The 25,815-nt window shown below is 31.8% G+C and overlaps 3 protein-coding genes across 3 annotated transcripts in view; 2 read left to right on the top strand and 1 right to left on the bottom strand.

The window, feature by feature from the left end:
• Khc-73 (Kinesin heavy chain 73) overlaps positions 1-16,200 on the bottom strand; it is a 184,268-nt gene extending 168,068 nt beyond the window's left edge. Inside the window, exons 1-2 of the mRNA XM_068770894.1 lie at positions 16,023-16,200; positions 5,919-6,006 (exon numbers count right to left, since the gene is read on the bottom strand). Coding sequence (XP_068626995.1) covers positions 5,919-6,006; positions 16,023-16,077 — 143 coding nt within the window. The 5' untranslated portion in view covers positions 16,078-16,200. The remainder of the gene's footprint in view (positions 1-5,918; positions 6,007-16,022) is intronic.
• A 450-nt stretch (positions 16,201-16,650) lies between these two features.
• LOC137926926 (proteasome inhibitor PI31 subunit-like) lies at positions 16,651-21,199 on the top strand. The gene is made up of 7 exons (XM_068770666.1): positions 16,651-16,733; positions 16,821-16,974; positions 17,046-17,195; positions 17,732-17,915; positions 18,735-18,825; positions 20,147-20,290; positions 20,877-21,199. The coding sequence occupies exons 2-7, from the start codon at positions 16,831-16,833 to the stop codon at positions 21,010-21,012; spliced, it is 849 nt and encodes a 282-aa protein (XP_068626767.1). The 5' UTR covers positions 16,651-16,733; positions 16,821-16,830; the 3' UTR covers positions 21,013-21,199.
• Positions 21,200-22,010: 811 nt separating this feature from the next.
• The window catches only part of PRL-1 (PRL-1 phosphatase), a 41,524-nt gene continuing 37,719 nt past the window's right edge, over positions 22,011-25,815 (top strand). Inside the window, exon 1 of the mRNA XM_068770600.1 lies at positions 22,011-22,126. The gene's annotated coding sequence lies outside the window, so the exon portion shown is untranslated. The remainder of the gene's footprint in view (positions 22,127-25,815) is intronic.

The following is a 25,815-nucleotide window of genomic DNA, read 5'->3' on the forward strand; positions in this document are numbered from 1 at the left end:
CATAAAGCAGCTTAGTTTGTTAATTAAATAACGGATTCTAATAGAGAAAATTACACCTCGTATTACCAACAAAATGACATCATTTATTTATTCCATAAACTACTACAGTATAATAATTTAAAAAAGCGATATATTACACACTGGACGACATATTAATTACATTTTACGTAATAAAACCGAGACAAGAAAAGTGAGTAAATCTGCCTATCCCGGTATAAAACAACAACGTTCACTGGCCGCAGACAGAACATAGAGTTTGACGTGAAATATTTATTTTTATAGATTACGGGCCGGGCATTGGAGTTTCGTCGGAGTTTCTAAAGAGCGGAGTGACCCGGCAAGTTTTGAGCCAACCGCCTCGTCCCGACAGCCTTATATTCGAATTCTAGAACTATATAATAACCAAACTATGCATGGAATTATTTTAATGTGCATAATAATGCGCTACACTTTCCGTATACTTCTAAAACATAAGCATGCTAGAGCGGAGAATCTCAAAGTGGTTGATATCTAAAACCAGTTCTTCAGGGGTTGACATGAATGTAAACTGATCTCGATAAGGTCTAAAAAAGTGAACAACTTCTAATTTGAAATATTCAAAATACTGTATTGCTTATATTACATGTACCAACTGGGGATGAACGAAACCAACATATTAGTAGAAACTATAATTTATTATATTTCAATCTACTCTTTGAGACGTTAATGTTTTTTTTTTCAAGTAGTAATTACCAACTTCAGTATCTTTACGTAATTTTTTTGTTTTTGTTTTATATTTTATGAATAAATAATACCAACTTCGCTGAACCAAGCGCGAAATTTATATATATATATATATATATATATATATATATAATGAATTTATATATATAAATTTATATATATGTTGACAAAATTAGGGATTCGATTTTTAAGATATAAGTCAATTTTCGAAAAGAGGTCTCTTACCCAATATAGTTTAAATAGTACCCGTCTTCCCTGTTCTAGATTAAGATTCTAGTCTATAAAATATATATAATGTTTGTAAATAAGTTTACCTTGAAGGACGACACCCAGACTTATGACGTTGACAAAAATATATTGACGAAAAGATTTTGTAAACCAAAGTCCTGGTTAACACCACATCAGTGTTAATTACAACAATCAAATCAAAAGCCGTGCTTACGTATGTTTGCATAAGGTTTTATCTCACTAAATCCGCATCCGCCATGAGTACGACTAAGCTCTGAAAGTTATAAAAGTTTACACCATCAAATACCAAAAAATAATGTAAACTACTATTTGATGACTGCAATAGACGCCTGAATGGAAAAGAAAGAAACCTAAGAGAGATAAAACAAAAAGAAAATTTTTCACGAAATAAATCGTTCATGTTGTGTGCTAAATATACGCTAAATATCACCTGTACAAAGACTAACATAGGACGCGTTGTCCAAAAGTTGAATTTTGTGTGAAACTGTCGACAATATAAATAAAAAAAAAACATTTCACAAGAATGTCCTATAAATATATAAACGACATATGCTATTTATTTTCTATGTTTTATATCTGGCATTTAAAACTACATAAGCCCATAGACGCCCGCTGCAAGGCATGGCTTCCCCCAAAAGATATCTATGAAGCGAATGTTCGCCACGCCTAGCAGACCGAGTTGGCGATCAGTGTTGTATTACGGTATGCAGAGAAAGCACCCGCACATCGTCTGGGAACTTGTGAGCAGTGCCAATCTTATATTATTAATGCACAAAGTATGAATTATATAAGATTCCATCCCGAAATCGATCCCGCGATCTGCGTTCAAGTTTCAGTTCTCCACCGCTGGGGTTTTTGTGCTCCAAAGACTGCCGAAAGACTATATAGCTTTTAATAATTTATTTGAAATTACCTCATGAAGAGATTTTCCACAAAGAATCTTTGTTCGAAACTATCAAGTGGAGCACACATTCGCACTAAGTGTTAATTTAATTACAACAGGTAATTAGACAGATTTTGCAACGCGCTGCGAGTCGAAACGTTGCAGTTTCACAATATTTACATTCTAACGGGAATGGTACAAAGATATGTTTTGATAATGAATTCATCAACTCATGAGTTTACTTCACTTATACGTTCTAATAATTATACTTTTTCGCTAATGGCCGTCGAGGTGAGTAATATTATTTCATTTATACATGCTGACTAAACAGTCTTTATTTTAAAGTTGTTACGAACTGAATGTTGTTATAAAAAAATCATGCGTTTTCAATCTTTGATTCTGCTGAGATTTCTCTCTAATACTTATTGAAATATTCAATATAAATTAATCGTAATGCTACGATAGAATTGACGTAAATTTATAGTTTTGTAAATCCAACATTGTTCCAACTTCATTGGGTCAACATTATTTCAATAAAAAAATACTTTTTCTTTACAGATTTTGCTCATATAGTAACGAAATGGCCTCTGCTAATTTATATGTTAGCAAAATTTTAAAGGAGTTTTTAAAAATATCGAATTTAAAAAAATAATAATGCAAGTTGTATTTACTATATTTTAGGAAATACATTTTTTGGTAGGTAATTTAAGTATTAAGTAGATTGGTGTATATTTCGAGTTGTAAATCAAATAACATAAGTAGTTTTTTTATTTCATTTGGTTCACAACATTTTTTAGTTTATGTCTGTTAAACATTATTTCAAAAGATATATGTAATGCAAAATATATGTAAACAACACGTTTGACATAGACATTGATAGAATCCCATAAAGGTGTGATATAAATGGATGTGAAGGCAACGCGTCTTCATAACATAAGTTACGTTCAAAAGTGGCGATAACAAGAAGACGAAGTTTAAGAATAGTAATGGAAAATGTACAGAAATTCGAAGAAAATATCAGAGTAAATTGTTTCTCACATATAGGCATAAGTCTTTCCCATTGATTTACAATAAAAACACAAGGAAGCGGTCTACATCCAAGATCTACTGACGACATTGACAAGATGTCACGTGTACCCCCATTGTTACATAGGGCAATTTATTAAAAAACTTTTATGACAATTCAAAACATCAAGCAAACTATTATATTATTCTATTTGCTCACAATACTAGCGCCAAATCAACAGTACCAAGGCCTCGTGAATTAACAAATATAATACTATGTTCATTTGTATGTATTATATTTGATAAAATATTATATATTTAGGTATAGTCAATGTAAAGTTCTTATAACGATATCTCTTGAACACAAAAAGACTTTCGAATTACATTTGGTTTGTAATAATTACAAACATTACCATAAATACTACTTAACATGGCAGGTGATAGGATAATTACAATAATTTCAATTTAAGACGTATAGTTAACAGAGCTTCGTTTTACATACTAAAATATACAAGTATTATTACAATTCCGCATGTTTATTTTATTATCAGTGTCAAAAATATTGCAAAAATATTTATTAAAGAAAATAAAAAAGATTTGATGGTACAATCCAAGAGTAGACAATCTTCTCGATAGTCAGTCATTTTAAAATTATAAAAATTTTTGGGAGCCGCAAACACACGTTTTTCGAACGTCTGCAAAAATGGAAATTAAAAGATTATATTAGGAATTATTAAGACATTATATTTATTGGAAACATTTAATTAATATATGCGTATTCCTTTAAAAGTTACGCGTACATCTTTTAGTATTTATATATGTGGTCAGTAAATTAAAAGACATTTCGAAATACATAAAGAACGAAAATATGACGAGACGAAGGGAAGTATCGCACACTTTGTTTCGTCAGACTCTCGCGACGGCACTCGTGTAATTTTTTATCAGCCTTCATCTCACCACGCTTTCCTATAGAGCGTTAAAGCGGTTTGGACAGCGCAATACTAATATATATTAAAATGGGCTCTTGGTGTCAACAAACCATCGTTTTCATAGTATATATTATAGCGTATACGTAATTTTTTTTTAATTTTCATTAAATGAGCAACTGCTGAGTTTCTGGCCGGCTCTTCTCAGCAGATCAATAGCTTGAAGATTATGCTAAAATAATCAACAAAAATGTTGAATAAAAATATCTCGAATTTAAATTTTAACTGTTATATTTCTCATTTGAGGGATAAGAACAAGCGCATGCGCTTGCATAACGCGGCGGTCAAAGCGATAATCAGAGCGTCTCGGCGGCGCGATGCCGTTACACCGCGCTGATCGCACGATAACACCAATAATTTAAGCGAATCATCGCCCACCAATGCTTAATTTTAGAAATATATAAACAGTTTCATTTTGTTGACGTGGCTGATAACGAACTAGCATTTAACATAAATACATCCACTGCAAGGCATAGGCTTGGATCGCCATGACGACTGCATCTAGATCTTCCAGCGACCTTGACTATGTCAGTCCATCTTTCATGTTCACGCGTAATGATATTAACTATAATATTTATTAATCGTAAAGTGAATATTGCCCTTGCGGCTAAAATAATAATATACCCATGACAACGATGTAAATCTTTAACAAAATTGTAATTTACATTTTTAGTGCTGAAGTTTATATTAAAATAACATCTCATAATAATTGTGTAGCAAGTTTCAATGTTATTTTTTCTGTTTTTTTTTTTAATTGAAATTATAGATTTCTTTTAGTTTCGTAAAGAAAATAATTTTATCCATACATAGTTTAACATAAGCCAAACCATGTAAGATTAAGCATTTAATTTAATCATAATTTCAAACAAGACGTCCCGTCCGATATAAACCTCCTCAAAAGATAAATAAAAACATTTTCGCAATAATGTAATCATTATCTGGTTTTGCTGCTATCAATAAATACAATTTTTATCACATTTGTACTGTATTATTATAGATATAGGACAAATAGATTAGAGGATTTCTTGATTTTTAACGGTAAATAAAGTTGACATTCGAAACATCAAGGACCTTTGTTGCTAAAAGGTTTGATAAGGTAAAAATACATTAATTTCGTCATTACCTTGCCAATGTAACTGAAACTCGAGGCGCTAAATAAATTAAAACGTTACTTTGCAAAACAAGACGAGTGTAACTCGTGCAATAGTAGTAACCTTATACTTCCTTTGCTCCTTTATATCGCGTGCTAAATCTGGGACAAGGACGAATTACTAAGGTCATTTCGTTATTCGCTCCGTAACTTCCTACTGTGGATCGCAAAAGGTTCTTCAAGTGTATTTTGTACACGCCGCTTCGTTTAATTTAAAATTAAATTACGCGAATGTCTCGGAGAAATTATAAATACTTTGCGGTTGTGGGAAGCGATGTACCGGGTGATTGGTTATAGGTGTGAAAGCTATTAAGTGGTGAATGTATACCTAATTTTTCTTCAAAAAGCTTTACGCCTGTTTCCAATCATCTTATACAATGTGATCACTTTGTAATATATTACATTAATTTACTATATCTATTGAAATGAGTCAGGTATTAAATTCTAGCAGTAAACCTAAACGGACATATAGCAAACAATAATCACATTTAATATGCAGTGATCAGAATTTTGAAAAAACTTTTTCTATGTTTTCATTACGTTATTTATTGTTTCTGAAATCATTGATTTTAGGATACGTTGTACCATACATTAATTCACGGCAAATGAGCTATATACTTTACTACCTTTAAAACTGTAACACCTATATACAATTCTGCATATTGTAGAAACAAAGTAGATTTTAATTATAAATTAGTACTAAATTAAAAAAGTTGAAATTAGAGTACATTCAATAATACTCTTGAATTATACAAGTATTGCAAAAAAATGTATCCCATTCCGATACAAAAGTATTTACGTAAAGTAAAACGAGAATTGAGACAAGTTTTTGAAGTAAAATTAAAAAATGGCTGACCCAGAAAGTGTGAATTTTCGATGGCATTATTCAGGCTCGTTACAAAAATCTTTTCATATTTCTTACCTCTCTTTATCGTGTGCTGACTGAGGATATTGCAGAACAGTCTGCTGTCCCTCCATTTCCACGACGCATTGTGTCCCCAACTCTAATTCTGTAACAAAAGGAATGAACTAAGAAAAATTGCACTACAATCTCTCTGTTATATTTCTCCGCTAAAGCATTCTCTTCAATGAAAGATTATATAAATTATATTTATTTTTAAACAATTTAAAAGAACTAGTTTTTTATGTTAATGAAATTTCTTGTTTTTAAAGTATCGTATTTCACGTTCGAATTCTAATGGACGGAGGATATTTAAAAAAATATTAATGATGTGACTAAGATCACTAATATGATCTTTAAAAAAAATTGTTAATTGCTTAAAATTAGCAAGCAATAAAATTCTAAAATGAATAATGAATATGATTATATATTTAAATGCGGGTACCTTTACACTAGTAAGTAAATAATGTAGGGTATTCTTGGAAAAGGCATTAGAGACTTAATCGCTTATGGAAGCGTGCGTTAGTCTCGGTATCACCGCGACAGTAACACTTTTTAACGAGTGTTTGTGATGAGCGCACTGACATGAAGAGAAGAAGGCAGTATATTGAGGGTCTATTAAGTTTGATGTGATAACTAAGAGTGTAAACTAAATAGTTTCTTACAGACGGTTATTTTAACATTAATAAACTAATAAGGGAAGAGAACCGTAGTATTAATGCCCATAATAGAATTTAGATTCAGAAAAAAATGACAAAAGTATTTCAATATCACATAAAGAGGTTTTAAGATGAATGGGGCATCAACAAAGAGGCAGTCACGCCGCACGTCAAGGACGATTAATTTGAACGGTTAGCAGCAATCCGCGACTCGTCAATGGCAAAAGTTGACGTAATATCGATAAATTTAAAACCGGAAAATACAGCGTTTAGTCTGCGGATAGTTTGAAATTAAAAACGTGTTTTTGTCTAATTTGTTTAATCACCATATTTGGGTTTTGTAATAAATTACATCACAACAATAGCATCGTTCATTTATTATTTTAAAAAGAAATGTAAATCCTCCTACCCTTATACTTACAACTTGACAAACCATCTTTACTTTCGTTCTTACGACTCGGTATTTAAAATCTATTTCTGATAGGTGAGTCGTCATATCATACTTAATACAGTATTTCTTTTCTTAGGTCACCACCGTTGCTATAAACAAAGGTCTATAAATGGAGCTATTTGGACACGTCGTCTTAATATACAAATCTTAAATAAGAGCATTGTTATACAAATCATAAGTTAAATTCTCATTAAGTTAGCTTACTTGAGCCCTCGTGAACTGACTCGAGAAATCAAAACTAAAGATATTTAAATCGAAAAAACGAATAAAACGAAAACATAACCATGGCTGCCCCAAGCAAACCTAGGGCTGATGCATACTGACAAAAGTAAACCGCATATGCAAATTATGAAGCGCGAATTCCAGGACAGATCGACCAGGAAGTTTATCGTAGATGCCTTCTGCACGCAAGCGATGCACCATAAGCCATGAGACCAACTCCTCCTTGCGTCCTATCTATCCGTCATTTCTGGCAATCCTTGCTCTTTTTAGAAAGTTTGTCGCACTATGATACGCCATCTTTGCCGATCTTCGGCGGAGTGTTTTGCTTCAGCTACTGTACGCGGTACGGACGTGGTTGAACCAAGGCAAAAGACTGTTAATTCAGAAGTATTTTCAACTTGTCACCGTACTTGCACTCTGACCATATGAGTTATCATTGTGCTACGTAAACAATGTCAGATTGCTCTTTATTACTATACACGATACAAGGCAATCGACGTGTACTACATTTTACACGATTATTGTGTAAGCATGTCTCTTCCCCAATGAAACAAACCAAAAATAACTAATAGGAAAATTGTTGAATGCGAGCAGCGCAAGACCGATTATCGAAATCTTTTAGGGAGACCTATTACTTGTAGTAGGCGTCTATGGGCTGTCGATTTATGACGAAATTAGCCGATACGAAAAATTATAATAAAGATATATCAACCGTAACGTAATTAATTACGTTTTAAAAAAGTCCAGACAACCTTTCATTCTTATTTCTTTTCACTTCAAAGCCGATAAGTTAAGCACGGAACGCTTATCGTCTTATCAATACAAACCGTAATATCAAATGACGGCATTAGACGCATTCCGTATATTATATCGAATCGATTCACGAAACTAGATAGCTATTACGCTGAATCGAATTCATCGCACGTCGGTCGAGTGTAGAACTTGAATGTTAATTGAGGATAATCACTTAGTGCCGGCTATTTACGATTACAAATATGATTCGCGGCGCGTGAGCAGGGTCAACTGATCAAATCTTTCAACTTTTCTATGTATAAGGAATTTTCTGTTATAATGACTATTAACTGATAAAAGAAACAAAACCGTTCTATATTTCACAGAAAATCAACGGAGAATGTTACGTGAGAAAATTAGCAGGAAACTGTTTATATATTTCCGAGACCAACCAGACGCTATGATAGATGACGAATTGTTTTTCTCTCGTAAATTTTTGTTTCTATGAATTCCTTTCATAAATTTTTTTAACACCTCTTTGACTATTTTACTATCTGATCCAAAGCCGTATTGGAAGTGTTAATCTAGGTTGCAGGTTCTATTTCATGAATAAAATCGTATATATAATTCACATTGTGCATTAATTATATAGGATTGAAACTGCTCAAAAACAAATTTCCAGAGCACGGGCAGCAGAGTCCCCTGCCCACAATAGCACAACACTGCGCCTGCCTACTAAAGGTGGAAATAATGATATATTCCCTCAAATATATATGTGAAGTAAACCTATGCCTTGTTGTGGTGTATAGGCTAAAACTACAATCAGGAGCCGAGTACCAGACGTGTCAATTCGTTGCTTTCATTTTAATCTTTTATATACATAATACTTAACATTATTTTTTACCCTAATACTTAAATTTGAACATGCCTCTCACCAACAATGCTATATATCTTGTATATGATATATTTAACAATATAAAACGATAAGTACTTCTTAATGTATCATATTTGTTTACATCTAGTACATAAAAGTATATACAAACAGTTAATTTATCTACAACTCGATATTTACAAAAATCACGTGACATTTGAAGCTCCAAATATTCATGTCACTGTTACCATTTACTAGTGTCATTTTAAAAATGTTTTTATACTAGGCATCAAACAGTGTAAACACAAACATAAGTGTTCCGATTTGAAGAGCTAAGTATATATAGTTTACCGAACAGTTAATAAAACGCTCTTCCTCTGCTTTTTTGTAAGCCAGTGAAATTGTGGGACACTTTTAGAAGGCTTCAACATTTGTAAAATAAAACTAAACCTTCTATATTCTCTCTTTATCTTTTTTGTATATGTGCGTGTGTTTTTTCCCATCGTCTTCTCTATTAACGAAAATGGCGTCGAAATTCTTTAGTTGCGTTGTTTTTGTTTAACACACTAATTCATAGATTAAACAGAATTCAGTTCAAAAACACTACAAATTGTAATGTACATAGGAACAATGAACATAAATCGGCATGCATGTGAACGCATCATTACTAAGTTTCACTCAGCAATGAGATAATTTGTACATTATCTTGTATTAATTCTGGCCGACTAGTATAGAACAGTATTGTTGTATTGTTTCTGAAGATATTAATGCTGTTAGCCCTAAGGCTTTTACAGCTTCATTGATACTGAGTTCACGGAGCGGAAGGGTCCGTGAACTAGATTTAAAATTAAAAACTAAAAGCTGGCGTGGCGCCTACTAGTTGCACGGGGACGCGGTAGAGCTTTGACGGGGTGTGTTGCTGGAGTGTGCTTTCAGGTTAGTACGGCAGCGTGGACCACAGGCGAGCCAAAGAGAGATCCGGATCCAATGGTGGTTGATCCTTTCTTTTGTTATGTAGAACGTGTGTAAAGTGTTGCAGGTGCTGTGGTTGATATAGAACAGTAAAAGCACTGCATTGCAATATTACCGAAACCTCTGTACCGCGCATGTATGTACGCGGCGAGACGAGGTGGAGTATCAGCTGCTCAGTTTCGTCAGTCCGCTGCTTGTGCTCGCGGCGGCGGTTCTCATGTTCTTTTTCCTTTGGCCCCCACCATGTCACACTTTATTAAGGCGGAGTACAGCTATATCAGTGGCATTATAAAGAGATGTGCCAGCTCTCAATGTGACAAACGCAAACGCAGATGGTTTTTCATTTCTTCTTAATGACATTGCGTTGTAACGGCCAGAAAGTATCACTTACTATCAGTTCAACATAAAAATATATCAAATATCATTAGTTAAAGTGTAGTTTTAATGAAAGTAAATATTTAAAGATATAACTACAAATTGTCGAAGAAGATGTTATCTTTATCATATTTTTTTAATTATCAATATACAGTTCTGTAAGGCTTTGTAAGTTCGATGAGTGTATTTTCACAAAGGCAGCTTGTTATAATTTGCATTCGACGCACGTCATACAAAAGTCACTCTTGGGACTTTTGAAGCTCTAAATAGCAGTCATTGTTATTGCATCCTTTACTCACTTTGCAAATACACGTCAAAGGAACACAGCGCTGATATTAAACTCAAGAGAGACATGTTTTATAAAAGCGGGCATAATAATTTGAATATACCTATTACAATGTCGCATCAGTATTCGCTGTGATAAAAGTTGCACTGATTTTGAAGTTGCTTAAAATGATTAAATATTAAAAATAATCATTTTTTTATTTATCAATACTCCGAAACCTTGCGATTCTGGAATTCTCGAGTAAAATAATCTTATATAATTCACACTTTGTGCATTAATTATATAAGATTTCCACTGTTTACAAACAGGTTTTCAGATGGGCAGCAACGTCTGCGTACCATAATGCCACATCGCGATCGCCAACCCGCCAAGCGTGGCGATTATGGTATATACCCACAAATATCTTTCGGGGAGGCCTACGCCTTGAAGTGGGCGTCTATGGGGTAAAACGGCGAAGAGGAGACCACGGACCGGCAAGCGCAGCGTAGAACGTCCACCAACAAGATGACAGACGACCTTGTCAATGTCCGCGGACACCCTGAATGAAGGCCGCGCCCAACCGGTTCCATTGGAAATTTAAGACCTATGTCCAGCAATTGACATTTAGTGGCATGATAATGATGATGATTATAATATAATATATTCTGCTACTGTAACATTTCACAGTAGCACAGTTTGATGTTTTTAACTTTAATTGATCTCACGGGAATGCAATTAACAAGGGTTGGAATGACGCAGTTTGAAAAGCGTACTATACCGCTATGCACGACTCCTTAAACCTTTCAGAGCACAGGAAAAAAACTTTGAGGATAATTGTACCGGAGATTGGCATGTTTTACCACGACCACGACGATTTATATGAGAAAGTGATTAATGAGAAAAAAATAATTTAACATTAAATTCTGTTTATAAACTTCGAATGAAGATTACAATTCTTTAAACAATGAAATTCCAACGAACAATCTAATACCATATACGAAGATCGCCAAGCGAACCATATACATTTCCGTTACGACGTACTTACATAATTACGATAACGGCGACAACTATGCATCGGAGCGGCTTGATAAATGCTTACTAATAGGATATTACACGATTACGTAGCACTATAATACTGTTGTAGTATTATTATACAACTAGCTGTCAAATGTTCTAGTGATCAACTTTAAAACATAACGAACATAATATTAATCGTCATCATTTCGGATTTGTTATGGAATGTCTTCCTGCTTATTCACAACTGTAGCATCTTGCGAAGCAATGTCAAAAATAAAAAGTATATAGTATAGTTGACAATCAATAAGAGTTCCGTTTAAAGTTTCAATGTTGAATAATTGAATTTTATCTTTTATGTTTATTAGTCATAAGACGTCCACTGGACATAGGTCTCGGCCAAAGATTTTCAAAATGACCGGTCGGGTGCGATCTGGCTGTATCCTCCGACGACCTTAACAAAGGACGCCTGACTACCTTGTGACTTATGACTACACTATGGAACCTCAAGATCCCAAAATCTGTGCGCTATGTGGGCCGCACACTTCCTTGTCAAATGCTAAACCTATAATACACCTATCCCCCGATTTACACGGTACTTGTTTTACACGTTTTCGTTTTTCCATGGTTTTCCAAATAAGTTTTTTTTTGTTTTAATAACCGATTTTATTACCATCTCTCACTATGTAAATATTTCTGCTTCAAACATCGAATCGGCACAAATAACTTCGAGTGATGAAAGTGAATTCGAACCTTCGATTCCGAAAAAAAAAACTTTTTCTGTGTACACCTAAAATATTGAAAAAACATCACAACTGTTAAATAGCAAAATTATGCATTTTCTGCAAGCTTTTCGATTTACACGGTTTTGACTTGAAAATTTTTAATTTTCGATTTACACGTTTTTCTCAGGAACTTACCTCTACCGTGTAAATCGGGGGATAGGTGTATTAACATATCTTAGTTTTGATATGAATAACGTCATGTTAACAACAAAAATCTGATTATCTAATAGAGTTAGAGGTTACCCCGCGGAAGTCCATCCTAACTAAGAAAGGAACTAATATATAGCTACTTTCGCTATGCAGCAGTAGTCGTGCAATGAAGTACACCGCCAGCCAGCCCGCTGATAAATGCGCGTGCGGTAAACGATGCGAAACACAACTACCATCGTTAATCTACTCTACACTTGTTCCCTCAGGAGATGTTAGACCGACCAGTGCCAAAAAAACAATGATTAATTACAAAAATTAAGTTTAGTAATTCGTAGACATATTTCTATTGTTGCACAATGTCTTACAAAAAATATCAAGTACAAGTCTTTTTATGATTTCGATTTATATCACATGTTAGGAAGATACGATGTTTTAATTTGCTCTATGGATTATACGGAAAATGTAATTTTTACTATCTTTTCATCATCTTTCCATAAAAAAAATTACGTTGTGATGTAACGAAAATATAAAAAAATGTTCTGAAGTTTTGCGTAACATTTGGCCATTCATTTTTACTTCTTCAGATAGACTCGTTATCGCCCGCCCGCTTCGCATGGCCCGCACTGCCATTGTTGGTGTAAAATCATAAAATTCATTTTTGGTAATTAACACGCAAAAAAATATCTCAGGCCAAAATTCTGTATACATATGAGCTATAGTTAGAAAAAATATTTTTTATTGCTCTTGCGGCTGATATTTTGTGTTGAATTCTTCTCTTCATTAATCTTTTATATACGTAGATATCATAGGTTTAACTGTGTAATTTTGTATATTGTTATGTATGTATCTATGTAAGCAATAAATAAAGAAATCACTATGCCAAACGCAATACTTATAAAATATGGAGTGCCGCTTTATCAAGAGATTGATTTATCGAACAGCGCCCTGATCCAAAAGTAACGAGCACACAGCGATATGGCCGGTGTAATTCAGTCGTTTTGCACTTGCCTTTTAAAAAATCGCGCAATAAAAAGTTGCCTCGCGTGCGCGCGGGCTGTAAGATGACTCAGCTCGAGGCCGATCGGTACGTCTGCGCTTCTCTCGAATCCGGTTCCACTACACCATTGTACCCTTGTTAGCGTTTTGCCAATAGAATTAATATGGCAAGACTATTTAATTTGGCAATATCGAATTTATTCTGTGATCATTTAGAAATATTTCTAATATGTTGAAAGTCTATAAGTCTAATTGATTGTAGGTATTAACGGTGGTGGTGTTGTGTGTGTCTATGAACACTTGTATGGATCTATCAGCTGTAAAGAAATAAATAAATGTTTTAAATTTGACCTTATGAATTTGCCTTCACTCATCAAACAGTTTGCCAGGTTTTTATTAAATACTATTTATTTTGACTAGAATCTTTTACCGTCCTAAAAATTCCTAACGACTTTATTTTATTTTAATTTATTATGTTTACTACATTTTTTTAATTTATATAGCCCGGCAAGGCTCCTTCGTGATATGTATGATGTGGTAAAAATCAGAACACATTATTCGCTATACCACTATAGTTATTATTCACATAATATATATTTGTCTGAATATTTTTTTAAATATTTTCGACTATATTAAAACATAATAATTTATTTTTCAAAACAAATTTTTACAATCTTCTAGTTTCGTTTTTACATATTCTAAAATATACCTAACCCTACTCTATCCTAAAATGCACAGGCTTAAACAATTAATTATGAAAATGCTTTGCTATATATTATATTTGACGTCGTGTTTTAATTCAATGTTTAAATAATTATGTACTTCAGATTATAATTAATATACATATTAGATAACAATAAATAAAAAATAACTAGTTTTTGTTAACATAAAATGTACTTTCAAAAGAAAATTTCGTAAAACAAAGCACGTTATCGAAACCTCTCTATCCAGGTAAAGGACACTGTTGTCTGAAAGTTAAAGTAACTGTGAAAACATTACGCGAACTGAATCGCGAATGATCTCGCGAAACACGACCAGAGTGCCTAATTTAGGTTTTACACTTATTTAAGAACACTGTTAATGTGAGACTTGACGTCAAAATTACAATGAAAAATACAAAAAATTACAGTTGTAAAAACAATATCTTGATTATTTCTCAGTTTTGTAATTATACAATTAGTTGGTAGATATATAAATAATATTTTGTTAAATATACACTTAAAAAATATCTTTGTTCATAATTCAAAACAAATATATGATGAACTTTCATATTATCAGCAGTCTGCAACTCAGATGCAAGTTAGTACCTTTATATTTTTTTTAAGCAATTGCTTAATGATCTGCAATTATGTACCGTCTTTGTTTTTGATGTCTTCAATTATTATCCTTATATCTGCATTGAAAAAATTACTAAAAAACAGTATTGTATTTGGAAAGGTAACTGTTATATATATATATATATATATATATATATATATATATATATATATATATATATATATATATATATATATATATATATATATATTGTGTTGTGAGCTGCACTAACAATTTTTAAATATAAAACAAATTTTTAATAGATTTTACTACATATAAAACTAATTTCAAAATACATTGCAAACCTTGGCTAAATAAAAGATTACTAAGGAGCTACAACTCCTTTACTGCTTAAAAGAATGTGTTTTCATAGTAATTTATAGATCCCAGTTCAAAATACCAGCATGTAAGTGTTGTTGTGTGATATAAAAATATGTGTTTTTGTTCAAACATAAAAATATCTGAATGTCTTTGACAAAAAATAAACTATCAGTTTGAATTTCAGATTGCAATAGACTTGAGTAGCCATAATAATACATTGTTTTGAATATTCGGACCAAAAAATTTGGTAATGTTTGCACATCTTGTTATGTTGTATTAATTCATAAATATACATCAAAATGATGGCATACAAAATAAAATATATAATGTACCTAAACATTTATTACTACAAAATGTTATTTATTTACTGGAAACAATAGAAACTTATTTACTTTATTGAATAAATAATGATGAAACATTTTTTCAAAACATTTTTTCATTATACAAATTGCAAACATACTTGACAGCTTTAAATGGATATTATTTTATTAATGCAGTCTTCATGTTTTGTTTTTTAATTCTGCAGTCAAATACTAGTCAAGCTTAGCAAAAAACGACAGAAGAGTTTTGTTAACCAAGAGTATTGAACTCTGCATGTATTAATGAAAATGATATAAATATTTTCATTGTATTATTAAAAACGAAACGTAATTAACCATTTTACTTTTTTAATTGGTTACAGCTGAGAATCAAAGTCAAAAACAGTTTTTATTGGTTCTTTAATCTAACTACTAACGTATTATGAAAGAACCTTTGTCATTGCTGTAATTAAAAAATTCAAACATTCTGTACTATTTGATTTATAGTGATAAAATTGTTTAAAACTAACAATTGTTTTTATTCATTTTTAAAAAGTATAAGTTAAAACAAGTAGCTGTATTCTTTTCTATATCACTCACTGAAAATGAATTCGTTTACAAGATATAACCGAGTACGTGTAGTCACCTGTGCGATTGCAGATTTCTTTATTTATTACCAATGCGAAACCAGCTTACCTCGCCTATTAAAGGGTCGAACCCGCACAGCGACTTTAATCTTATCCGACGCCATTATCACACTTAAAATACACAAATATATTCAAAACACAACACTTTACACATCAAAGTTTAATAAATTATTGCACATATTCACCCATATTCTAAAACAACAAAATTCATTATTTCACGTTATGTTCACGACGGGTCCGAGTTGACACTGCTCGCCATGTTGTTTTTACGCTACTATAGAGATGCAGACAAGTTTTACTAGAGATTGATTTTCCGATTTTAAGTTACAATTATCGGTTTTACTATATTTCACTTGTAGTTAAGTTAACAAAATTTCCAAATTTTAGAACAATTAAAATTATTGTAATAATGTCTTTTTTATTTTTTAAGTATTATATATGATTTTTCAGAGCTTTACTTATTTATATATTTAATTTTTCTTGAACTATCAGTGAAACCAAACTGTTGCCTACAAATTTTTAGTTATTATTAATAAAGTATAAAATAAGCGCTTTTGATTTGATTAAGATTGACATTTAAATGCAAAAACTAATAATTAATCCTTTACGTCGTCATTTTTTGCTTAGCAGTATTTATTATCTTTGTCAAATGTCACATATGTCAAATTGTTGTTTATTTATTGACAAATGACAAGTCATGTTATTTTGTTACAACCCTATCGCTGATATTAATTTACTATTTTTTAATCGCCATATTCAGGTTAAAAATGAAAAAATATTTTTTTCTACTCTTACGTAACTTGCCTTCACGGTTAGATTGATAATCATAACGTGTTTTTTTTTCTAGACGTAAAGAAATGGCTGCTGACCCACTATTTGGTTGGGACCTAACTTTTAAGACCGTAGAGAAAGATTTAAAACGTAAATCCGATGTCTTAATTGCTTTTATACATTGGAATTTGACAAAAAGAGGGTTCAGAAGTATTGGAATAGGAGACGAGGTATTTGCTATCATCAGTAACCACAATTTTATAACTAATGTTCAGCTAACAATGATTAATTTAATTTACAGCGTACTCTCACCGGCGAGGAAGAAAAATCTGAGCTTTTACCCAATGGCTGGAATGATAAGGACAACTATACTTTAAGATATGTTTTGGATGAGAAACTGTACATTCTTCATGGACTCAACACTGATGGCAATCTTATTATCAACTTATTGGTAAATATAGTAACGAAACATTTGAAGTATATTAAAAGTATATATTTTTTAAAAAGAGTTTAGATTCAGTTTGTCAAAATCATAGCTAGTCTAACTTCATAAATTACACACATATAATTTTAGACTAAACTGAAACTTTACAAACAATTCATCAGCTTTGTCAAAAAACACTAGAATAAACACAAATATAAAATGGGTGTATAAGCTCTTAAAGGGCTATACAGCTTATTTGTAAAAACCATTAAAGATTTTATACTAATGACCTGTAAGAAGTGATTTTTAAGAAACTATTATAGAATGTGACAATCAACTTCTTGTAGTACAAAGTTTGCAATAATTAATGTTAATATGTGGTAATTCAAATTTCTTCATTGTATTTACAGCTATAACCAATCACCATGTATCAAGAAAAGCCCTTAAAATAAAAAGAAATAATTAACACTTAGATTTATTTGACACATGTAAAAACATCAGATTGTCAATTTAAAATTTAATAAAATAAATAATGGTGGTACTAAATTATTTGTTTTTTTTAGAGATCTGATGACTTGGCTGTCTCCAACTTAGCTGTTAATATTGAAGAATCTGTCAAGACAATGAGTGGAAGCATTGACAAGTTAATGCCTGATTATAAAGATCTTATGTTTAATATTAAGAGGGACCTGATTGACATAATTACTCAAACACCTACTGCATCTGCACAAACACAGACTACCAGAGGTAAATATTCATATTTGCATGTATTTTCTACAAAGGATTTTTTTTTATTTTGTATCATCATTCCAGCTGAAACAGTGGTCAGCAACCTTTTTAATCAATGGGCCAATGTAAATTTAAAAATTTTTGGAAACACTAATAACTTATAAATTTAATTTTTAATATACATTATATTAAGAAAATATACAAGTTTTAATGCAAAATAGGAATAAACGAAATGTCAATGGAAAAATGAATATACTTGAAAAATTTTAATGAGAAATTTGGCACTTTTTTGATGCAAGTAGAAAAGCAATACTTATGCAGCTTTCTGATCATGAATCACTCAGTTTTGATGGTAGTTAGTATTAAATTGTTGTTACGGTTTAGCATGTACCAGCATTTTATTATACTTTATTTTATCAGAATAGATTTAAGAGAGAAAATCGATAGAATAAATGAAATTATGAAAATCCTTGGCAGGCCACATAAACATCTTGTGTATACTTATCGGGCCGCATCTGTTTGCTAAAATATTTTCACTGCTAAACATAAGCCTCTTGCAGAGGTACTTTGTGTACTTGCATTTTATTGTAATTTAATTGGAGCTTTAGAATATTTTTAGTTAATTTATTATGATTTAATCTATCTCAGACAACTTTAGTTTTTCTTTAAAGCTCATGCATGTAGATATTTAAGTTTTACTAATGTTTGTTAACTAGCAGGTTCAACAATGAGAAATGTGAATTAAAAATGATGATTTATAGACTTTAATATTGATTCAGGAATATCCTTCTTATATTGTACATGCTTGTATAATTATGTTTTAAACATTATTTTCAGAGAATCAAAATGACAGAGGACTTAACAATGATCCATTAAGGATTCCACCTCGACCATTACCTTGCATAAATCCAGACAACAGGGACTTATGGTACAACTTATCAAGAATTTTTTTAACTTATTTCCTACATTAATACATATTATTTATTAATTTTACGATTTTGCAATGTATTAATATATAAGTGTCCCATAAATAAATGTTTAGTAAAAGTTGAATGGTAAAGCAAAAGGCAGTGACTAAATCTGTGGATTTACATACAATAGTTGATAACATGCAAAAATCTTTTAGATATTTGTGCCATCAGATTCAATGTAGGGAGTTATTAAAGAATATTACTTATGACAATGATAATAATAAAATGATGTGTCACATATTTTTAAAATCATTACCTTATTAGTAAAGTAAAGAATACACTCAAAATTATTATGATATGAGGTCAGTCACTAAGTCCTCAATCATGCGATTTTAGCTTTACATAGATTTATAGGACATCTTGTATAGACACTTTAGTCCTTTGTTGGCTATGTATCCATTTACAATTTTCTGGAACGATTTACAAGTTTATTTGGTAACCTACTACCAATTTTTAAACTGATGCATCATTCAGGTCCTGTTTGATATTTAATTTCAATGACCTATCTGTTGGAAAAACTACAAAATTGCTATAAATTTAGACTTCGACAAAAAATTGCAAGTAGATAGTTATTAATAGCAAAGTTGCTAGTGATTGCTGTGTTTCTATTTTAAAGACACCTTAGCATCGTAGGTATCTTTCATGACGAATTTTTTGAGTTGGGATCAGAAAATTTTAAAATCACTGTAGCAAAGTATGTTAGTGAATTATATATTCAATGCCCATCATTATATAAATATTTTAATTACGAAAGCTACAATTTATACATACATGTAAAGTTACGAAATAAAATCCATCCATCAACATTGATATGTGCATTTGTTATACAATATTACTGTGCATATACATAATAATCATGATGATGATGTACCCCGCTTATAGATTTAAATTAATAATAATTATTAAGAGAAATAATATTTTTGTTTTTATTATCAGTCTATGGCAATTATGGGAGACAAATAATTAATCTTCAAAGACAGATGTCATCAAAAATGAGCTTGTGTCTCAGTATTGGCATGAGGGTCATGGGTTCGCCAATGCAATTGCGCCAATCAGGAATGTGGTCTGTAGATGAATGAAAGGAACCAACACAGCATAGATCTTAATATAAAAGGAAAGGTGGACAGAGAATCTTGCTAAGGTTGTCCAAAGATGTAGGACGCAGATTGCATCTAATTGGTCCTATTGGTAATCTATGAAAGCGGCCTATCTCCCCCTATCCTACGGATGAAATGTTGGTGATAATGATAACATTTATACTTAAGTTATTTTTATCAGGGAGCTGCCTCCCGCTCATCTACCAGTTGGACGATCAGATCTGGATCCCTTTGCCCCTGGCGGTGGCGGAATGATTTTCAATCCATTTGGACCACGAAGAGATATTGAAAATCCTGGACTAGGTATCCCTGGAGGGCTTCCAAGGTTTGATATCATTATAAAACTTATTAATTTACAAATATCTTATTTATTGTGGAATTGTTTTACAAGAATTTCATATATCCCTAATTTACAACATTATAATTGATGTTTTATAATAATTAATTTTATTGTTCCTAATGGTTTACCTACAGGAATTTTTAACGTAATTTATTAAAATTTTATATTTAAATACGTTTATATAACAAAACCAGCAATTTGTTATATAAACTTTCCATATACGTGCCAGTAAACGCGGTGTGGGCGGGCCCCCACTAAGAGGCGCGATGTCATCGTGGCAATCTTTGGGTGAGGCCTGTGCATTTCAGTGGCCATCTATCATCATGATGCTATTTTGAAGCGGTCACTATATATTCTTATATTTTTTATAAGGAGTAAGTTTAAATTACGGAGTACTTATATTTATTTCTAAAAGTTTTTCTTGTCTCTGCGGGCTAGTTGCCGCAACAAAACGGCAACTCGCTGATTTTGCGTCGGATTACAGAATGGTATTCAGTATGTTAAAATGAAAATTAACAAAAGTTTTTTATTTGTTAAAGTTTATATACACAATAAAACTTTATGCTCACAGAGGGGCAGTTCCTCCGGGCGCACGTTTTGATCCATTCGCTCCACCTGGAGCAGGGCCAATGCCTGGCCGTCGACCACCACCTCCTGACGCTGATCACCTACCCCCTCCAGGATTTAACGACAACATGTTTATGTAATACTTCTATGTCATTATGATTCTAATTATTGAATAAAGAATAATAAAGATGTTTAGACGTGTTTCGTACTGCAACGACTTATTTCTTGACACTAAGTTGTTTTTTATTAATTTTTACTACACTATACAATAAAAAGAATGTATTCTATCTTTTAAAACAATAAATATATTAATTCGTTTAATTCACAGGATTATATTTAATTTATATCTACTGAAGAGTATCGTAGTTTAAATAATCTATGTGTATTTAGTACTTATGGCCAAAAGGATCGGCGATTTCTGTCATGGCATTAATCATCGTTCCAGTCTAAGGAGGTCCACTCCTGGATATAGATGTAAAAATCATAAAATAAATTGCTTCCCAAATAGAAAAACTCAGTTATATTTATGAGTAATGTTAAAAAACCTTTCAAGGTCTTCTGTACTGAGAACTCTGGTTCAAAAAAGTTGTAAAAACTTACACTTAGGACCAACAGCACTAACTTCTTTATGAAACAATAAATGAAATAAAATAACTAATAATAAATAAAACTTTAAATCAATTTAACATATAAGGCTATTTTTAATTTTTGTTTCCTTAGAATCAATAAAACTTACTGATTACGAAAATACAGTGGCGTAGCTATAGTATTTGGGGCCTGGGGCAGATTGGGGCTTGGTTTTCATTTTTCTTTTAACATTTCATTATTCATAATTCAAAAAAAAATTCAAGAAAATTATTTTCAACTTTAGTGCCCTGCTCCTGCTTGTGGTGCCTGGTGCGGCCGCCCCGCTCGCCATCCCCTAGCTACGCCACTGCGAAAATATGTTAACTATTTATTATTAAGAGCTTAATATGTTAAAGAATTAAGTCATTAGTAAAACAGTAAAGTATTTATATATCATAATTTTAATTAAATCCAATATCTATAATGTAAGATTAATATTTATTTCTGAGGTTTTTCGTGAAGATGTTTTATGGCAACATTGGAAAATAATTTCATAGATGGCAATGTTCAATGTCAGTCCGGCAATTTTTTTGTGCGAAGCACACGTTTTCCGCGTGTGTGGTGAATTTTGTTAGCTGTTCACGGCTGCATCCGTTCAATTTTAATTCAATGTGTATGGCTGTGGAGGTAAGTAAATTCTTTTCCTTAAACCGCCATAACACGGTCTAAATTAGTGAAGACTATTAAAGGAGGTCGTAACCTCCCATCTTTATTGTACGTCACCATGCAGGCGTTCATAGAATTTTCATTTCGTACACAGTTTCGTATAAATTATGAGTTAATAAGAAGCATTTTATAAATAACCCTCGATATAATGATTTACGAATGCAATTCAAAAAATATTAACGCTATTTGTAGTCTCAGTATCGTTTTATATTGGTAAGAAATACGAGAAAGTCCCAATTGGACTTTGTGATATTAACAGCATATAGGCTGTTATAGCCTCCATTTTTAATAAAATGTGCCTAGGCTTTTCCAAAAAATAAAATAAAGTTGGAGTCCGTAATGAAACCGATTATTGTTCACGACTCAAATTTTTCTTATTGTACATCAATTTCTTAAATATTATATTCTTATTTTCTTAAGGACTTCGGGTCTCATTTAATCATTAGCTTATTATTTTTTCACTTTAAAGGCTCATATTTTTATGTATATACCTACAGTTGAAAAAGGTTGTTTTTCGCGAAATAAACTAATTAGATAAAACAAATCGTTTTAGTTTGTAAAACTACATCTATGATGAAAAACCTTTAAACACTAGTAAAAAAACAGTTTAATTCCTTCTACATGGACATTCTTTATAGCTTGAATTGATGTTTTTTTTTAATGTGGATTTTGAAACATTAACAGATAGTGTGCCTGTTCAATATCCACCTAACTTTTATAAAAAGTGCACTATTCAAAATATGCAGTTATTCACTATACAGTATACACTATACAGCCTGCATAGAGAGTCATGATTAGTAAAAGAATTTTGTGTTCATTAATATATACTGTTATATTTTAATAATAATATTACTTACGAATTTTTTGTAAGTAGGTACTTACAAATGTGTCTGTGTATTACTTAACAAATACAGTTTCAAACTGGCTTATGAAAATGAAACAATTTTGAAATCAATTTAAACATCTTCTGTTCAAAATGAACATTGAACTGGTAATTCATAAAAAAATATGTAGTTCCAAAGTTTCCAGCAGATACTCAATGTACATTGGTTGGATAATATTGAATATTTTTACATGTACAAACATCATCTATTATTTCCCATAAACATATCATGTATTTGTTGATATGCACATACTATATTCATTAAAAAGTACTTTTCTATAATCATATAGTTACATATTTGTAGATGGTTATAAAATACACACAGGACTTTTTTTTCCTTTAACAGTTCTATAGTGTAAGGTAAATATATTATTATGATAGCTTACTGATATCTTTATCTATTTAATTACAAAAAATATATTAATTAACTTATATTGGAATATCTTTGTTGCATTACACAATTGTGAACATTTTCGCACAAGTTATTAACTGTTAGATTAACATTCTACAATATAATCCAGTTTTAGTTTTAAAAAAGGTATTATTAGATTAGGGATTCTCAGTGTTGACCACTTGAAAGGAAATCTGTTTCTCAGGAGGTCACATAAACTAGATTTTTTTTGGATTTAGTCAAAAATGGACCCTTATCTTAATTAACACTGTTTTTTTTTTGGAAACTTTCAAGATATGTTATATTAACATGTATGTAATAAAAAATGAGTAATATGTTTATAGTAAATATGATAGATCTTCTTTTAATAAAGTATTGCTTTCATTTTTCGTTTATTTAATTTGTTAGGATAGTACTTTTTGAACTGTGCATTAAGGGGTATAAGTTTTAGCTTTCATATTCAATTGTCTCCTTTTGGAAAATAAGGATACTCATTTTCCAGAATGAAATAATTGAATATTTGTTTAAGAATGCCTGATTTAGATTAATTCAATGGATTTTAAATAGTTGTTATTGAAGGTATTTTGAATTGGTAACATTTTGTTGGATGCGGGCAGTGTTAGAGCGGTCCTCGTGGCGATCTTTTTGGGAAGGCTTATATCTGGCTATGGGCATCTACCGTCTGTGATGATGATGAAAGACACTATAATTGTTCTATTTTTTTGTAGGCATGAGTCATAGTCGCGTTACTGATAAACAGCTTACGTTAACAACGCGATGACGCAAATTGTTAAATTGTTGGTTATTGGCTGCTATAGAATTATTTGCGTGTGTCTAATTTTATCAGCAAGAATCGTGATATACACCAATTTTAAATGTTATGAAATTTCGTTTAGTTTGATTAATCAGAAAATTGGCGACTAAATTCGGTGATTTTTCATAGAAAACCAGATCTTTATTTCACAATAATTTTTGTAAGAAAAATGTCGGTTTTATTATGAACACAATTTTATCAAGCCTCTATTTCAATGGTACGTTGGTTAAAACTACGTTTGTGTAAAGAAGTATTTTTGTATAGGTAGCCTTTGATCGAAGAAATAATTTCTCGTTACTATCACGGCGAATAGTGATTGACGTCATTCGGCGGCTCGAATGCTAGAATTAATGTTACTATTCGTTCCTTGAAAACTGCACATCGCGTGAACGTGCACGCGTTGCACTATTACGTCACGATTGCATAACATTGGTTTATCAGAAGTCGTAAAAAAATTGATTAGGTTTGCATCTATTGTTTGAATGCACGAAAGCTTCATAATTTAAACATTTCAAACGTACAAAAACAGATTGACGAGTTTACTTGAAGTGCAAATAACGTTAAGATTATAATTAGAAATATCTACAGAATGATTGGAAGTAGGTGTAAAACCTTTAATAGGATGAATTTATAGCTCATTTGTACGGGACAATAACTTTCTGGCGGTACAAATTTTGCATGGATAGATAATAAGAAACTATGAACTTTAATATTGGTAATCCTAATTTAGACAACACTTTTACTTACAATATTATCATTAGGTTAAACCATTGATTTTATACTGTGTGTATTATACGTTCATTAACAGCGAATGAGATATGCATTCACCGTTTTAAAGCTTTAATGTCTATAACTAAACATTATTTATAATAACTATGATTATAATGAGAAATGCATGCAAAATTATGTGTTTATAGACTTAGATATGCAAGTCTGGATTTTCTGGATGTGGTTAGGGCGTCGACCCGGCCTTGGCGAGCGTATGTTGACCCTGTGCAGGCGCTGGCCCGTTAACCCGATCACTCACGATCCTTCTCGAACATTCACGAAACGTTGTCGAAACTACTTCCAAAATAAAATAGCTCGTTGATAACTGTCGGTTCGCATGACGTCATCGTTCGAACCTTCTTATACGAACTTCTCAATTTGCATTGATACCTAACTCAAATGTGTACCGATAAAAAAAACATGCGATAAACGTGTTAGCAAATTAACTACGCTAGCTGTAATGAAAATTCTAATTATTGCTAAACAGTTTTGGAATTTAAAATAATTTTTTTGACGATCTAATATTATTATTTCTTTAATTTTCTTCGAGTTTATGCTACAAAGGCAGAAATAATTTATTTTTACGAGTCGTTCGAAGTCTATTATTATACGAAGCATGTAAAATGTCCCCACAATTTCGGGTGCGGTAGGAAAGCGCGTACTGCGCGGGGGCTATATCCGGTTGAATGGCGTCGTATAAAAACTCCGGTTAGTCGGCAAGGGCCCGCGGTCGTTGCTCCAGGCTCTGAGGAGACGGGGTTCGAAGGGGCGACGATCTCCGTCCTTTGCCGACC

The sequence above is a fragment of the Battus philenor genome, unplaced genomic scaffold, assembly GCF_028537555.1.
Source record: "Battus philenor isolate CCGP_79_NKW_IND1 unplaced genomic scaffold, ilBatPhil1.0.hap1 SCAF_3, whole genome shotgun sequence".
NCBI lineage: Eukaryota > Metazoa > Arthropoda > Insecta > Lepidoptera > Papilionidae > Battus > Battus philenor.

Bases quoted from the DNA above. Each gene is read 5' to 3' on its own strand.
- LOC137926926 (XM_068770666.1), top strand. From the start codon at position 16,831: ATGGCTGCTGACCCACTATTTGGTTGGGACCTAACTTTTAAGACCGTA. The intron at 17,196-17,731 runs GTAAATATAGTA...TGTTTTTTTTAG, and splicing joins ATCTTATTATCAACTTATTG to AGATCTGATGACTTGGCTGT. The intron at 17,916-18,734 runs GTAAATATTCAT...CATTATTTTCAG, and splicing joins ACAAACACAGACTACCAGAG to AGAATCAAAATGACAGAGGA.